The 16,631-nt window shown below is 37.8% G+C and overlaps 1 protein-coding gene across 1 annotated transcript in view; it reads left to right on the top strand.

The window, feature by feature from the left end:
• DSG3 (desmoglein 3) overlaps nt 1-13,196 on the top strand; it is a 30,613-nt gene extending 17,417 nt beyond the window's left edge. The window contains exons 9-16 of the mRNA XM_012782555.2: nt 352-623; nt 1,495-1,634; nt 2,715-2,942; nt 5,009-5,269; nt 9,140-9,279; nt 9,592-9,655; nt 11,366-11,649; nt 12,407-13,196. Coding sequence (XP_012638009.2) covers nt 352-623; nt 1,495-1,634; nt 2,715-2,942; nt 5,009-5,269; nt 9,140-9,279; nt 9,592-9,655; nt 11,366-11,649; nt 12,407-13,030 — 2,013 coding nt within the window. The 3' untranslated portion in view covers nt 13,031-13,196. The remainder of the gene's footprint in view (nt 1-351; nt 624-1,494; nt 1,635-2,714; nt 2,943-5,008; nt 5,270-9,139; nt 9,280-9,591; nt 9,656-11,365; nt 11,650-12,406) is intronic.
• Nucleotides 13,197-16,631: the final 3,435 nt, after the last annotated feature.

Genomic DNA, 16,631 nt, shown 5'->3' with positions numbered 1-16,631 from the left:
CTGAGTCACACGACTATTTAGTAGAACCAGGAATCAAACCATGTTATCATAGCAAATTTGGGGTTCTTTTCACTGCACCTCACAGCCTAAAGAGACTATAATGATATTTTGCTAGTCTAAAAAGAAGTACTCTGCTTTGTAGACATATGTTTCCAAACTGAAGTCTCATGCATTAAGAATTCTAAAGCTTTCTCTATCTCAAGATTATAATGATTTCTGAAACTGTTTTGCTAGATAAAAATAAAAGGATCCATTCATAGAATCTTGCATAGAGTCCCCTTGTCCTCTACTGGGTTTGCAGGATGGTATTTTTGTGACACCTCCTTCCTTCTAATTTTATTTTTACTGCAGGCCCTAGACTACGAACAACTACAAACCCTGCAATTTGGTATTGCCGTCAAAAACAAAGCTGCGTTTCACCAATCAGTAATCTCTAAATACCGAGTTCAGTCAACACCAGTCACAATTCAGATAATAAATGTAAAAGAAGGAATTACATTTCGTCCAGCTTCCAAGACATTTACAGTGCAAAAAGGCATAAGTAGTAAAAAATTGGCGAATTATATCGTGGGATCTTATCAAGCCATTGATGAAGAGACTGGCAAAGCTGCTTCATATGTCAGGTAAGGCACATTTTTAAGATATCTTATTATTTCTTGCTGTAGTTTTAATCTATAAGCTATTACAACATAACACAAAGACTATTATATGCCAAAAATAAAGATACAAAGTTGACAAAAGTAAGAAATAGGGTAACCCAAGAAGTGATGTGTAGCTAAATCATTAGAATATATTGTATTAGCCAACCTGAGCAAGAGTGAGACCCACCTCTCTAGAAAAATATAGAAAAATTACCCAGGCATGTAGCCTGTAGTCCCAACTACTCAGGAGGCTAAGGCAGGAGAATGGCTTGAGCCCAGGAGTTTGAGTTTGCAGTGAGCTATGATGATGCCATTGCACTCTAGCCAGGGCAACAGAGCAAGACTTTGTCTCAGGGGAAAAAAATGAATATATTGCATTAGGAGCAAAAATAACATAAGCATAAGTTAAGGTAGAAAATAAGAGTATGATGCCTTAGGCTGCCAAGAGAGATCAGGAAAAAATCTCTTGGAAACTTTCAGTTGATCCTTACAAAAGAGTAGAAGTGCACTAGAAGACCATGTTTTAATCATATAAAACAGTACATATGAGGACACATATGCCTAAAATATAAAAGCACCATGCAAAACAATTGCTATATAATAAAGAGCAAGGACACAGGTATTTTATTTTATTGTACAGAGCAAGATTGAAAAACCAGGCTAATACACACTTAAGGATTATAAAATATGATTTGTCCATGCTATGTTAATTTTCTATTGCTTTTCATAAAGACATATTTCGATGTCTCATATTAAGTATAAATATATTAAATATAAAATCAGTTATTTTCAATAAATATATAATATCCCATAGTTGAAAGAAAATGATTATTTTTTTTCTATTATAAAACAGATACATCATGGGACGTAATGATGGTGGTTTCCTAATGATTGATCCCAAAACTGCTCAAATCAAATTTGTCAAAAATTTGGATCGGGATTCTACTTTCATAGTTAACAAAACGATTACAGCTGAGGTTCTGGCCATAGATGGTAAGAAAAATATTTGAATCATCTTTAGAGAAATGTTACTCCAATTGGCGTTTCTTAATGCATAGATGATTATGATTATCTAACATGTTATCTTTATCACCAGACAGAGATAAATAAATAAATGTCTCAAGTCTGGGGCAGCTGAATTCGAGACAAAAGACTGAGAGTTGCAACTTCTTAGTGGAGTTAGTAGTACTAGCGAATTCTCTGTTTTGTCCCTATGATTGCTATGGTTGAGGCATGAATTGTTTGACCCACAGAAATTCCTGGGTTTGAGAGAATGGATAAGGAATTGTAGAGAAAGCCCACCCAGGGAAGCTCAACTCAAATGTGAGAAGCTTCTGTGAGGTACCTATGAGACCTCATGTACTTATGTCATAGAACAATAAAATCTCCTCTTCTGGAATGTTCTAAAATAGTATTCCTTGAATGTGTGTATTTCCCCAAGTATAAAATTAATTTATGCTTAAGGGAATGAACAAACACTCCCCAAAGAGAAAAAAATAAATACCAAAAATATTGCCATTTGCGAAAACAAAAAAAAGTACTAAGGGTAATAACAGAAATGACTCATAATCCTACCACAGAGAGGTTTGGGGTTTTTTTAATTGTTTTGGATTGTCAGCGTCTTAAATTTTTCTTCAGTGAGTGTTTATGTCTTGGTTAATATAAATATGTAATTGTTTATCCCAAGTACTTTGCCTCAAGCTTTAGAAACAAAAATCTTCATACATCAATTACAAATGAAATCAACACATTTAAGAGAGATCTTGTTTTTGTGTTGATTTCATTTTAATCAGTGAATTCATCACCTTACAGGTCTCAGTTTTAAGCATATTACATGAATAGCCAACGCTACTAATTAAAGACACTAGCCAAATTACCAATTTGGTAAATTTAGATTTGCTTTTTACGAGATGAAGAAATCGGATGACATCTTTTTACTTCTGAGGATAATAAATAGTTTCTCATGAGAAGCTACACTAACTTGGCTGCATAGAAGAGAAATGTAAAAGATTCTCCTTTTCTGCACAACTTTGTTCAACATATTTCTTTAGCTTTCAAATATTATTCTTACAGAAATCACGGGTAAAACTTCTACAGGCACCATACATGTTGAAGTACCCAATTTTAATGAAAATTGTCCAACGGTTGTCCTCGAAAAACAAGTAGTCTGCAGTTCATCACCTTCTGTGGTGGTCTCAGCCAACGCACTGAATAATGTTAAATATACTGGTCCTTACACAATTTCCCTAGAGGAGCAACCTATAAAGATACCAGCTGTGTGGAGTATCACAACACTCAACGGTGAGTAATAGTAAATAGTAACGCTGCTTAGTAATAGTAATAGTAATAGTAAAGTAATAGTAATAGTAAAGCTGCTTCCATAAATGAAAATTGCACCTTCTTTATACTTCCAGAAGGATGAGAGAGCTCACTTGAGAGCAAGTCCTTCCCAGGAGTAATCGAAAACATTCCTTGCCATGAAGATGCTGTCCTAGCCTTGTGAATTCTTTCTCTCTTCGTAAGAGAAGGAAAGGGATGATGTGATAAAATGTTAGCACCATTTAATATTTTCTGTTTTTAATCTATTTTGATTTTCATTCACTATTTTACTGTTTTAAATATGTTCATGTCTACCTCTATATTGCAGCAAAAAATAGATTAGAGTCAGGCATCTCTTTGATCACAGAGCTGTCTAGATTTCAAAATGCATACGCTTTTTCTAATGGGGCAGTCTGTGAGCAGACATGAGGCACCGGAGAAGTCAGCCTGCTCAGGCTCATAGGAAGTGCTACTTAGACAGTCACTTATCAGGAACCTTGATTGGTGGACTGAAACTTGTAAACCCATTAGCCAGTGTGGAAGAGCTAATCCATCCTTCCTTTTTCCTAAACTTTATCATACTCATTTTGCATTGTCTATGTTTTCCAGAAGTCTCATAGAAATAGACATTAAACATTTTCACCCTTTCTGAATTGTACAGTGAGCATCAGACCACTTCAAACCTTTGTAAATTAACTCACTTTCCCCTAGCTCTTTTCTGAACCAATCTTGCTTCCTTTCATGAATGTGCTTTATGATGCCCTTCAGTCATAAGCCAGCCATTGCCAGAGTTTCCAAAGGAGGCTTGTGTTCCTGGGCCATCTTCCCTTGGGCCTTTCTAATCCTTGTGTAAAGATCTAGCTCCAAACTGTGCACATAACATTTAGCTCCAAATGAGTTTACCAGATACATGGCCAATGAAGAGGCTGCAAAAGAAAGATCAGAGAGGGCCAGGACATGGCACTAGACATACCTGCTCAGGTGAGGCTGGGCAGAGAGCAGTGGTTGGACTGGAAGGACAAGGCACAATGTCAAAGGGCATGGTGGGGTCAAAAATTATCCAAGCAACACAACACTGAAGTTCATGAGAGCAGCCACAGGCTCCCTCTTAGAAAAGGGCCCATAGCAATGGGGAGTGGAGAATAGTCTATGCTCGGGAGTCAGACAGGCAGCCAGCCATCACCACAAGGGAATCCTACACAGCAGGGATGGGAGAGAACTGAGTGGAGCAGTTGAGGTAGCAGCTGCCAAAGCTGAAACTCAGTCTTGATAAGTCAAACACAGAAACACAGAGTGAGGGGAAGACTACACTCAGGGGGCCACACAAGCCGGAGGACTGGTGCAGACATTCAGGACAGTGGTTAAGCCCCCGAAGAGGGGAACCTAGCTCTAAATGATGCTCGCCTCCCATCCTCTCTAGTGAGAAAAGCAAGGTAGGACTGAGTTTCTTGTGGGAGAATAAAGGGCCCACGTGTGGCAGAGAGGGGAATAAGAAAGCAAGTGTAGACAGATTTACCCACTTGGACGCTCTACAGCCCTCAGCACTGCTTGAACCTCACTCTACTATCGGCCCCACTACTTTTGCCAACTCTAGCTCTGCCAACAAAAATAAGTAATTTTAAGAGCAAAAAATAGTGCTATGATTTGCATGTGTCCCCCAAAGTTCATGTGTTGAAAACTTAATCCCCAATCAACAGTGTTCAGACATGAGACCTTTAAGCGGTGATTAGGTCACGAGGGCTCTGTCCTCCTGAATGAATTAATGTCATTATCATGGGAGTGTGTTTGTTATCATGAGAGTGGGTCATTATAAAGGAGGGTACAAGTCCCTTTTGCTCTCTTGACCTTCCATCATGGGATGATGAAGTACAAAGGCCCTCATCTGATTCTGCCACCTTGATCTTGGACTTCCCAGCCTCCAGAACCAAGAGAAATAAATTTCTTTTCTTTATAAATTATCCAGTCTGTGGTATTCTGTTATAGCAACACAAAGCAGACTAAGACAGACACCTTGTCCTACTATTGATCTGCATATTGTTTCTCTACAGCTACCTCGGCACTCCTAAAAGCCCAGCAACAAATATCTCCTGGAGTGTACAAGATCTCCTTGGTAATTACGGACAGTCAGAACAATCAGTGTGAGACACCGGAAAGCCTGACTCTGGAAGTCTGTCAGTGTGACAACAGGGACACCTGTGGAACTTATGTCCCAAACAGAGACCCTGGGGTCAAATATGGAAAGCCAGCCTCCGGAAGGCTGGGTCCCGCGGCCATCGGACTGCTGCTCCTTGGTCTTCTGCTGCTGCTGTGTGAGTACACAAATACTTCCTTCTCTGTTGCATGGAGAAATGTTGCCTCTTTCTCTGTTGCATGAAATGTTGCCTCATTTTCAAAGGCCTCCATGCTGCTCTGCTCATCCGTGCAATGCAAGAAGAACCATTCTCTGTTGTTTCACAGGCAAAACTGGAGGGAATGGTATTTTCAGGAAAATTCTGAAATGTTTAACTTGTCACAACCTATGTTAATACAGCAAAGCAAGTCATATATATCAGACATTTAGAAAACAGCACAAGATAATCAAGAGAGAAAAAAATAAATCATGAAAACTCTCTGAACACTGCCAGTAACTTCATGGTCAAAATTATGTCTTTATCCATGAGTTTGGCACTTTCTAAAATGTTTTTCCTATATTCAAGTTTCATGAGACTCTAAGATAAAAAGAGAACCCTGGTAAAATGAACTTGGGGAAAATATATAGGCTATCATGGGCTTTGAATTTGATAATGCACATTAATGTAGCTGTGACAAGTTCTTTTTTAATCCAGCATATCCTCAAAAGAAATCACTACCTGAATACGCATCCCCTTTAAGACTTTCACAATTAATATGACTAAATTTATTAAGCACATTTAGGAAAGCTACTTGTAAGTATTATTTATCAATAAAAGTAAAATTTATTTTATTAAACCTATAGGTTTCTGAAAAGTTGCATTTGAATCAAAATCTTGTGAATCAAATGATATTTTGAATGTAAGAGACCTCTATTTAAAAGGATTTCCTGGAAAAGTAATGTCTAAATAAGAGAAATCCCTGCAAAATTCACAATCCCCTCCCTAATTTATTATAAAATCATGGACTTTTAGAGTTAAAATTAATTTTTATGGTGATCAATTCTACTTCAAATCCTTCATTACATTTTTTGAAATTTATGAAATATTTTAAAACCACAAAAAAGTAGAGAAAAATACATGACAAGCATGCATATAACTCTTTCCTAGATTTAACAGATATAAATGTTTGCCATATTGGTTCAGTCTCTTTTTTCAAAAAGAGAAATAAATTGCTAAAGATACAGCTAGTGGACTCCCACACATGCTATATTTTTCCCTTCCTCTTTTCCCAAAGCATTTACTGTTCTGAAGTTATTATGCATCATCTAGTTTAATAGCTGAAATTGACATGCAGAGGTTTAGTTTTTCAATATCATATTAGCTAACTTCAACAGCAAAGATTTTTCAAGTACCTCTATGTGAGTCACTATGCTAGCTTCAAGCTAAAAAGGAAACTTGATACTGGTTTTCATGCAGTTCACAGACTTATGCATGTCTAACTATATGGGGGAAAAATCATATCATGATAAAGCTGTAATAGAAATGACTACAAATGGATATTACAGAAGGCTTTACAGAATAGGGGAATCAGCCAATTAAGCCTTAGAGAATGAGTAGGATATCATAAGTATAAAAAGAGGGAAAGGTGTTTCCAAAAAGCAGCAGCATGAGTCAAAGCCAGAAAACACTTAGGATGTTTTAGAAAGCACCCAGTTTCAGAAGGCTAAAGCATGGGGAAATTGTGGGACATGAAGGAGATATGGAGAATGCATTGGTACTAATTTGAAAGGGCTTACATACACATGCTGATGTTTGTACTTGAAGCTATGAGAAAGGGGAGTTGCTAAAGGTATTTAAATAAGAGACTAACACGATTGTATTTGTATTTCAGAAAGATAACTCTGGCAGCAGTGTGTACTGTATGTTAGAGGTCAGATTTAGAGCCATGATGTGAAAATGGAAAAGAAACAATAGGTGTGCAAGGCAGTACAGTGGCAGCTGAGAAGGATCTGGAGACTACCTGCTATGGTCTGAAAGTGTGAATCCCCCCAAAATTCATATGTTGAAACTTCAACCCCAATGAAGTAGTATTCAGAGGTAGGGCCCTTGAGAGGTGATGAGGTCATGGTGGCATCAGCACCTTTATAAAAGACACTTGAGGAAGCCTTTGTGCCCCTTTCATCATGTAAGGACACACAGAAGGCCCTCACTCAATCTGCCAGATCCTTGATCTTGAACTTCCCAGCCTCCAGAGCTGTGAGAAATAAATTCGTATTGTTTATAAATTACCCAGTCTAAGGTATATTTGTTATAGCAGCTTGAATGGACTAAGATAGTCATGGATAGGAAGAATAGCTAAGATGCCTAGATGACACTCAGGAGTCTATGTTTGATAGTCAGTGGTTGCCTAAATCATTAAATAAAATAGAAAATATCAAAGGAAGCACAGATGTGTAGGGTGGCAATAACGAGTTTAATTTGAAATGGGTAATTTTGAAGTGTGTGGTATGTCCTGCAGATCATTGCACATTTGGGATTGTGGCTCAGAATGGCAGTCAAAAGAAATATACTATGTTATTTCCACAATAATATTTGCTTCATGTGATTCTGCCATTTGCAAATGCCATCTGTCAAGTTTTATGCATGACAGAACATATTTTTCAGACTGTAGAGAGATACTCGACACTTTGAAAAACTTTCTCCAAATATATATATATATATATATACACACACGCACACAAATCAAATATACATTGCACGTACAATGATAGGTAAGATTTCTAAAAGATTATTATGTCCATCTAAAAATACTGACCACCCAGGTTTACATTCATCATTCTTCCAAACTACTTTAACTCACAATGTTTAATCTTCTCACACATTTGACAAAGCAGTAGAATTGAAGATGACAATAAAGACTTTAATATTTATATGAGCATTATAATAAATGTTGAAAAACTATATTAATTATATCCAACCTATTTTATACACGTGGCCTAATTTTTTCATACTATATATAGGACCTGCTTAACTTGCCCAACTAACATGGCCCATTCTAACAATACTACTAGCAAATCCTCATAGTGCTCACTACTGTCCTTTACTTATATTAACTCATTTAATCCTCACAACAACCTATGATGTAGATACTATTTATTCCTGCATTTTATGGATGAATCAACTAAACAAAGAAAGGTTATATAACATGCCCAATGTCACATAGCTAGTGAGTAGTGGAGGCAAAATTCAGACCCTAGAAATCTGAAATCTGACTCCAGAGGCCGGGCTTTTAAACCCCTCACTAAGCCTTCTCTAAGTGAACAGACATTCAAACATTAGGATTCAGGTGGCCTTAGCAGGCCAGAAGTGGGAATGGGGTCACTGACAACAGTGGGGAAACTCCTGCTTTCGAGAAAGAGTATTTCTCTCCTGGTCAATTACCATGAAAATTACATTAATCTTCATTGTCAAAGATGTGCACAGAAAGAATATTTATACTGGCAGAAAGGCCCCTCCAAGCTCAAGTCACAATTAAGAGTACATTGATAGCCATTTATTAGGTCATTGCCTAGTTGTTGAGGGAGTTTGCTGGTTAATTACTATTTACTAAGAGATAATTAGAGACTATATTACTAAAACATCATCATGTCCACCTAAAACATGGACCATCCAGGTAATATATTTATCTGCAGATTCACCTGACACAGTCTATATAGCCCCAGTGTGTACAATACAATAATCAAAAATATATATTAAGAACAAGAATTGAGGAGCCAGCCACCTTGATCATACATTAAACAGTGCCTATTTTAAGACAACAATGTGCATACAACAAAAAATGATCCGATCTGTCTCCTTCAGTTTCCTAATCATGTGAAATTTGAGCGTGCTTACTTTTCCAAATTTCGTAGAGCATAATTTTGCTTTACAGTAGAAATTTTTATAATTATTCAAAACACTGCATTTTCTTTGAAACATTTCTTTGTAACAACTTTCAGGTCCAATAGTTTCTAAGTGGTTCAGATGTTCTGACATTTTGTTTTGTTTGTTTGTTTTGTTTTTCACTAGTGGCCCCACTTCTGCTGTTGACCTGTGACTGTGGGACAGGTCCTGCTGGGGGAGTGACAAGTGGTTTTATCCCAGTTCCTGATGGCTCAGAAGGAACAATTCATCAGTGGGGAATCGAAGGAGCTCATCCTAAAGACAAGGTAAAGACCTAGTTTGTGAAATATTTATTTCAATCATACAGAGAAAATATTCGATTGATATTGAGATAGGAAAAAGGACAGAGGAAAATAAAAATAAGAGACTTCTTGACCATCCATTTGAGAGTCAGTGCTGAAATGGATGGCACCTTTTAGGATTTTAGCTCTTCAGATGTCAAATCATAAAAATGGTTACTTCAACAAAAATTTGGGCTTCTTGTAACACTGTCATTTTCAAAGGGACATATTTCACCTGTATTGCTCTGAAATCTGGTCTGTTATGAAATGTATTTATTTTTTGAACATGGTTTGCAGGAAATCACAAATATTTGTGTGCCACCTATAACAGCCAATGGAGTTGATTTCATGGAAAGTTCTGGTAAGTGAACATCAAATTTATTTTTTAAAGCAATGAGTGAATTAAATGAGAAATATTCAAAACTAAGTATTCCAAATTATTTTCTTAATATTTCACATCCGTGTACACATGTTGGGAGGAAAGATGTTCTAATATTTGTATTAGTCAATTCCATGACATATATCTGGCTTCAATAGATTAACTTACCCTTACTGTGTTCAATATCTAAAGATGTGTTATGCTTTTCTTTCAAATTTTAATAAACTGAATTTTAGCTCTCAGGCAAACAATTACTAATTTTTTAATTAAGAAAGACTTCATTCATATTGAAAAATATAAAGGAAAATATAACAAACATCTATATATTCACCACCCAACTTTCTCTCTTCTTAACACTGGTCATATTTGCAGTGAAAGTCTAGTGTGCATTTCCCCGACCCTGTTCCCCTTCTTCCTTCCCTAGAAATAACAGTATCTCAATTTGAGTTCAATTATTAATCTTTACATCCAATCATAATGAGACATGATCACTTATGTTGTCATACAGTGAATTTGTTTATTTCTTTGGTTTTACCAAGTGACTATTTTATTAATATTATCTCAATATCATAATTACACAGTAAAGTAGAAGAACAAGAATACCTGATATCTAATATTAAAATTTTTCTTACATACTTAGCAATAGATTATTTTTAAGCATCCAGCCTGCAAAATCTGTATGAGATTTCCCCACATCTGTAACTGTCTGCCTTTATCAGCTGCTATAATCCTCACCTGCTTCTCTTATAATCACATAGCAAGAACTGTATTCAGAATTCAGAAGTTTTTTTCAGGAAAAAAAACTTTCCACAAAAGCATAATGTAAAAATAGCAGGCAGAATAGTCATGATTTGTTTAATTCTGCTTAGGCACCAAGATACCAAATTAGCATCTGCCAATTTGCATGATTACCTTATGTATATTTCCTCTTTTGTTTCCATATTGAGCCAATATTACCACTTACATTTTTTTTTTTTTTTTTTTTTTTTTTTTTTTGAGACAGAGTCTCACTTTGTTGTCCAGGCTAGAGTGAGTGCCGTGGCGTCAGCCTAGCTCACAGCAACCTCAAACTCCTGGGCTCAAGCGATCCTCCTGCCTCAGCCTCCCGAGTAGCTGGGACTACAGGCATGCGCCACCATGCCCGGCTAATTTTTATATATATATATCAGTTGGCCAATTAATTTGTTTCTATTTATAGTAGAGACGGGGTCTCGCTCTTGCTCAGGCTGGTTTTGAACTCCTGACCTTGAGCAATCCGCCCGCCTCGGCCTCCCAAGAGCTAGGATTACAGGCGTGAGCCACAGCGCCCGGCCTTACATTTTTTTTTTAGTGAAAACAAACAAGCATTGCATTAAAAGCCTCCCATAGCTGTGTACTGACGATTCTGTTTTTACTTTTCTACTTCTGATTGAAAATCTATTTCTTTGTACACTTTTTAAAGTAGCATGCTTTTAGAGCTTTTTCATCTGTTAATACTCCATTCTCTGTTACTCTTACATAACCTGTTGTGTTCTTATCACCTCTAGTCATATAATAAATAGTATTTTCTACCACTTGTTTTACATGGCAACTGCTCATGGACATCAAAGATTTAGTTTTTAAAAAATCAAGAAAAAGAAAAAAAAAAGAAGTAAAAAAATAATCAACAAATCACAGCATGAGATATGACAGAATTTTCTCCCTTGTTTTCAGACATTTGTACGCACACGTATGCCGGAGGGACGGTGGTGGAAGGCGCTTCGGGAATGGAACTGACCACTAAGGTCGGAGCAGCTACCGGATCCGGAGGTGCCACAGGCTTTACAGCAGGGACAGTCTGTGGTGCCGCCGGGGGATTCGGAGCAGCCAGTGGACTTGGCATCTGTCCCGCGGGGCAGTCCGGGACAATGACAACAAGGCGTTCCACTGGAGGAGTTCACAGGGACTATGCTGATGGGCTAATCAACATGAATTTCCTGGACTCCTACTTTTCTCAGGTAAGTTAGTAGAAAATGTCATGGCTTTGTTATCTTATTCACATTAGAGATCTTTTTATTTGATGATATACTTCATTCTTGTAGCTCTTTTTTTTTTTTTTTTTACAGCTTATTAAAAACGTAAGAAAAAAATAGTTTTCTTTTTGCCAAAGTAATACAGATAACCTAAGGTGGCTGTCAAAATTGGGCCACTAATCACAAACAAGAATGGGACCTAGCACTCTGGGAAGCTGAGGCGGGTGGATCATTTGAACTCAGGAGTTCGAGACCAGCCTGAGCAAGAGCGAGACTCCCGTCTCTACTAAAAATAGAAAGAAATTAGCTGGACAACTAAAAGTATATACATAAAGAAAAAAATTAGCCGGGCATGATGGTGCATGCCTGTAGTCCCAGCTACTCGGGAGGCTGAGGCAGGAGGATCGCTTGAGCCCGGGAGTTTGAGGTTGCTGTGAGCTAGGCTGACACCATGGCACTCTAGCCTGGGCAACAGAGTGAGACTCTGTCTCTTAAATAAATAAATAAGAACTAAAGCACAAGCCTAGGTTAGAATGAATTCTGAGGAAATGTCAACCATCCTACTGCCCAAACACCAGATAATTTTTTGAGCAAGATTGTAAATAGAAAGAGTAGCCCTTTACTTCTGTGGATTGTCTAACGTGTGTATTCATACTCAAACTTTCTGTTCTATGAATAGTGTTATATTGTTCCATTGCCTCTTCCTTAAAATTCCTTTTGTCCACTTTTTCTCCATCTTCAGAAAGCATCTGCCTGGGCGGAGGAAGACAATGGCCCCGAATCCAACGATTGCTTGTTGATCTATGACAACGAAGGCCCAGACGCCGCTGGTTCTCCCGTGGGCTCCCTGGATTGTTGCGGTTTTATTACAGATGACCTGGACGACAGCTTCTTGGAATCACTCGGCCCCAAATTTAAAAAGCTTGCGGAGATAATCCTCGATGGTGATCGTGAAGCCACGCAGGCTCCGCTACCCGCTAAAGAAAGTGGTTATGGGGTTGACTCCTGTGGCCGTACCAGAGAAGTCCCGCAGTCAGGACCCCGTAGGTACCAGACTTTGTCAGGCAGTGAAGGAGCATCCGCTGTGTCTGCCACCTGTTCCCTGCAGCCAGCTATTCCTATCCCTGACCCTCTGCAACATGGTAACTATTTGGTCACGGAAACTTACTCGGCTTCTGGTTCCCTCGTGCCCCCTGTGCCACCTTCCGCTGCGGTCTTTGATCCACTTCTCACACAAAGTGTAATAATGACAGAAAGGGTGATTTGTCCCATTTCCAGTGTCCCTGGCAACCTGGCTGGCCCAACACAGCTACGAGGGTCACGCACTATGCTCTGTACAGAAGATCCTTGTTCCCGAGTGATATGATCAGAATGAAGTGGAATAACATATTAGCCAAATAGGCATATTTGGACCAAATTATTTGAAATTGCAAAGCTCACTGTACTGGGCTAATTTGGCACTTACTACCTACTCTCATAAACTGATCGTAATTATAATTTAAACATTCAGGTTCATACAAACTGGATTATGTTGTCACTCCTAATTCTCAAATACTATTCAAATTGCAGTAAGCCTTAATGTTCTCTAAAACCCTTAAGATCATAATCAGCAAGAAAACTTCCTGAACACTTACAAGCTATTTTTCCAGGGCCAAAGGAACGTGCTATCACTTGAAAATGCAATGTGGTTTAGTGAATTAAGCACCTGGAGTTAAGAGCCCTGTTCTTGTGTCTGTCACCTTTTCTTATATCGTGGATAATGATATAAGAATCACAAGGTATTTGCTAAAGCATTTTGAGCTGCTTGGAAAAAGGGAAGTAGTTGCAATTGAGTTTCTTCTGTCTTCTTGGTGCTGGGGAACCGTAAATGCATCTTTTGCTCAAGCTAAGGGCTATGGGCTTATGCAATAATCTTGCTACATCTGTAGTCCACATATTGTCACAATAAGACATTGTGAAATAGCAACGTCATAAAACATTTAAGAAAGTTTAATATGGCCAGGCATGGTGGTTCACGCCTGTAATCCTAACACTCTGGGAGGCTGAGGCGGGCGGATCGCTCAAGGTCAGGAGTTCGAAACCAGCTGGAGCAAGAGCAAGACCCTGTCTCTATTAAAAATAGAAAGAAATTAATTGGACAACTAAAATATATAGAAAAAAATTAGCTGGGCATGGTGGTGCATGCCTGTAGTCCCAGCTACTGGGGAGACTGAGGCAGGAGGATTGCTTGAGCCCAGAAGTTTAAGCTGCGAGCTAGGTTGACATCACAGCACTCTAGCCCAGACAACAGAGTGAGACTCTGTCTCAAAAAAAAAAAAAGAAAGAAAGAAAGTTTAATGTAATATAAATAATATTTTGTGTGTTTTAATTGCCTTGAAAGGATCTATCCAAGGAAAATATTTTACATTGAACTCCTTCCTACATACACACTTCTCAGGAGCAGACCCTGTGTTAGTCTTTGAAAATAACTCCTTATTTTTGTAAATGTCAGTAGGTAGATATACATATGACATATAATGATGTTTATTATGTTAACAATGTCTACGGACTTAGTGGGAATATGAAATGTGGCTTTTCTCATAAGCAAAAAGGACCACTGACTAAAATAACACAAGGGGAAATTTATGAATATGTATTATAAGTAGCAGTTCAGGAAAATAGTTGGTGAAATAATTTTTAAGCCAAAAGGGATATGGAAATGGGATTATGAGTAAACTCTATTTTTTTAAGCCTCACTTCTAAATTTAAACAGCTACAGCAATTTAATGCTTGACTGTAATAAGATTAGGTTAGTGAAGATTTAGAATATAGTATTTCATGCTTGGTAATGCAGTTATTCAAGTCATTCCTGGTTATTCAAGATACTCGACCTTTAGCCCATAGAAAGCACCCTACCTCACCTGCTTATGACATTATTGCCTTAGCTGAGTCTTCACCAAGTCATTGTCAAGATCCATTATTCCTAATTGTACATAAAATACAGAGTTTTATATTTTTTGCAATGTTCAAAACTTCAATCTGTTTTTTTCAGATGGATTACAAAGTAATCAAGTGTTTGTGTTTTAACCTAGAAGGTTGCAGCCTTGAGGATCCTGGTGGGAAAGAAACCCCCTAAATGTCCCTAACGCCAATGTTCTTCCCTTGCCCTGGCACCATGACTACCTGGCACCATGAAGACGTGTGCTAGGATAGCCCAAGAAGTGCAGGCAGCCTGTGTTTCCAAAGACAAGGTTGCTGCCACAAGGCTTTCCCTGTGCCCATCTGGAGGTGACAGGAACTAGACTTGGCATCCTGCAAAGTCCCAAGGAAGTTGTGCTGCTAGCACCATGCCGCCTCTTGCTTCTCATCAGTGGCTTGCTCTGGAGTCCAGAACACACGCAACTGATTTGTGCCTCTGTTTATTATGCATGAGGGCTAAATAAATAATCATAATAACCCTGATTAGAAGTTCAAAGCTATATTCAGGATCCTCAAAGCACTTTAACCTTGCCTCTTAAATCCCAACTTATCACGAAATGGGAATTTTGCTGCATGATTACACTGCAGAGGAAATCATGCCATTTCAGGAAAGGTTACAAAAGAGAAAAATCAAAATTAAATGTTTTTAAATTTTTAAAAATATGTAAATCTTTAGGATGACCTAAAAATTGATTTGCCATGGAAAATGTATCCGCATTTTTTCACATAAAAACAAAAATTGTTTTAAGCAAAAAATTTAAAACTGTCCTACCTGATGTACTATATATTTTGAACAGTATATTTTAAACAACAAACAGTGAAATATTGTTATAATAAAACTGGCAATAAATTTATGAGTAAAAGCTGAACTGCTCTCTATAATTAATCATTATTAAGAAATGTAATATAAAAAGTGACTAGCCTGTGTATTTTTTTATTGGTATTTGACCGTTCTTTCTTTTTCTAGCTGATGCATGTTCTGCATCCTTGGCAGGAAGGAAGTATCTGAGCATTTGGGATTGCTTTGGGTGGAGATAGTGCATTATGAGGTGCTGGGTGAGGTCAGGGCAGAAAGACTACACTACCTGGATGCTTTAAATCATTTATCGTTTATTTGTTAAGTTGCAATGGTCTCTGTGGCAAAAGCTGTGATATTCTAAGATGACTTGGAGAGAAAGGCTGGAGGTGAAAAAGAGAAGGTAATGTTTCCAATCTAATATGATGGAAAAAATGTACCATGGCATTGGCAAAAGCCATCAGCCCCAGAGGTGGAGTCATTTCTTAGTAAATGCTTACATCCTTATGTCTCCTTTTAAAAGATGCCACAAAAGAAGTCCCTTCAGAACTTTGGGACTTGCTTTTGGCTGGTCTTCCTCCTTCTTAGATCTGGACAATGAAAGTTGGACCTGGGGTATGAGGAGAAAAAACTAGATTAAAGTGGATATCGGGTAAGGATGGTGGTTGGCTCAATTGGGTATTGCAAATCAATTCCAGGAAATGACATAGGTGAGATCCAAAAATACTACCAGCTTCTTCTATTTGTAGAAAAGTACAAAAGATAAAAACATCAAAATCAGTTTAGTTTATTTAACTTGAGGACCTGCAATCAGGGAAGAGTGTAAAAGGAACCCATTCAACTAACTTCAGTGCAACCAACAATTAAGAAACGAGTAAAAAGGATCCTTCTTGTTCTTGACAATTAAGCATTTTCTCATATTCTTTACTGGATCTACAAAGAGGAATTCTGAATCAGAGATTATATGGTTTAACACTGTTCAGTAACATAGTCTGAAATGGTCTCCTATAAAGAGGATAATTGCTAAGACAAGAAGACAATCATTTAAATTCCAGGTGAAGAAATCACACGTTTTCTGCAAGGAATACTGAGACTCCTCCTGCTCTGCCTGGCCCTGAGAGTGCTGAGAATCCCTCCATGGCCAAGACATCAGCCATTCTCCAGTTGGTGTCTTTATTTTCTTTTTCTTTTATAGGTTGACTTTTTTTTTTGT

The sequence above is a fragment of the Microcebus murinus genome, chromosome 17 (assembly GCF_040939455.1).
Source record: "Microcebus murinus isolate Inina chromosome 17, M.murinus_Inina_mat1.0, whole genome shotgun sequence".
In the NCBI taxonomy this organism is placed as follows: Eukaryota; Metazoa; Chordata; class Mammalia; order Primates; family Cheirogaleidae; genus Microcebus; species Microcebus murinus.
Note: the sequence above shows the minus strand (reverse complement) of the source record. Positions and strands in the feature narration are given on the sequence as shown.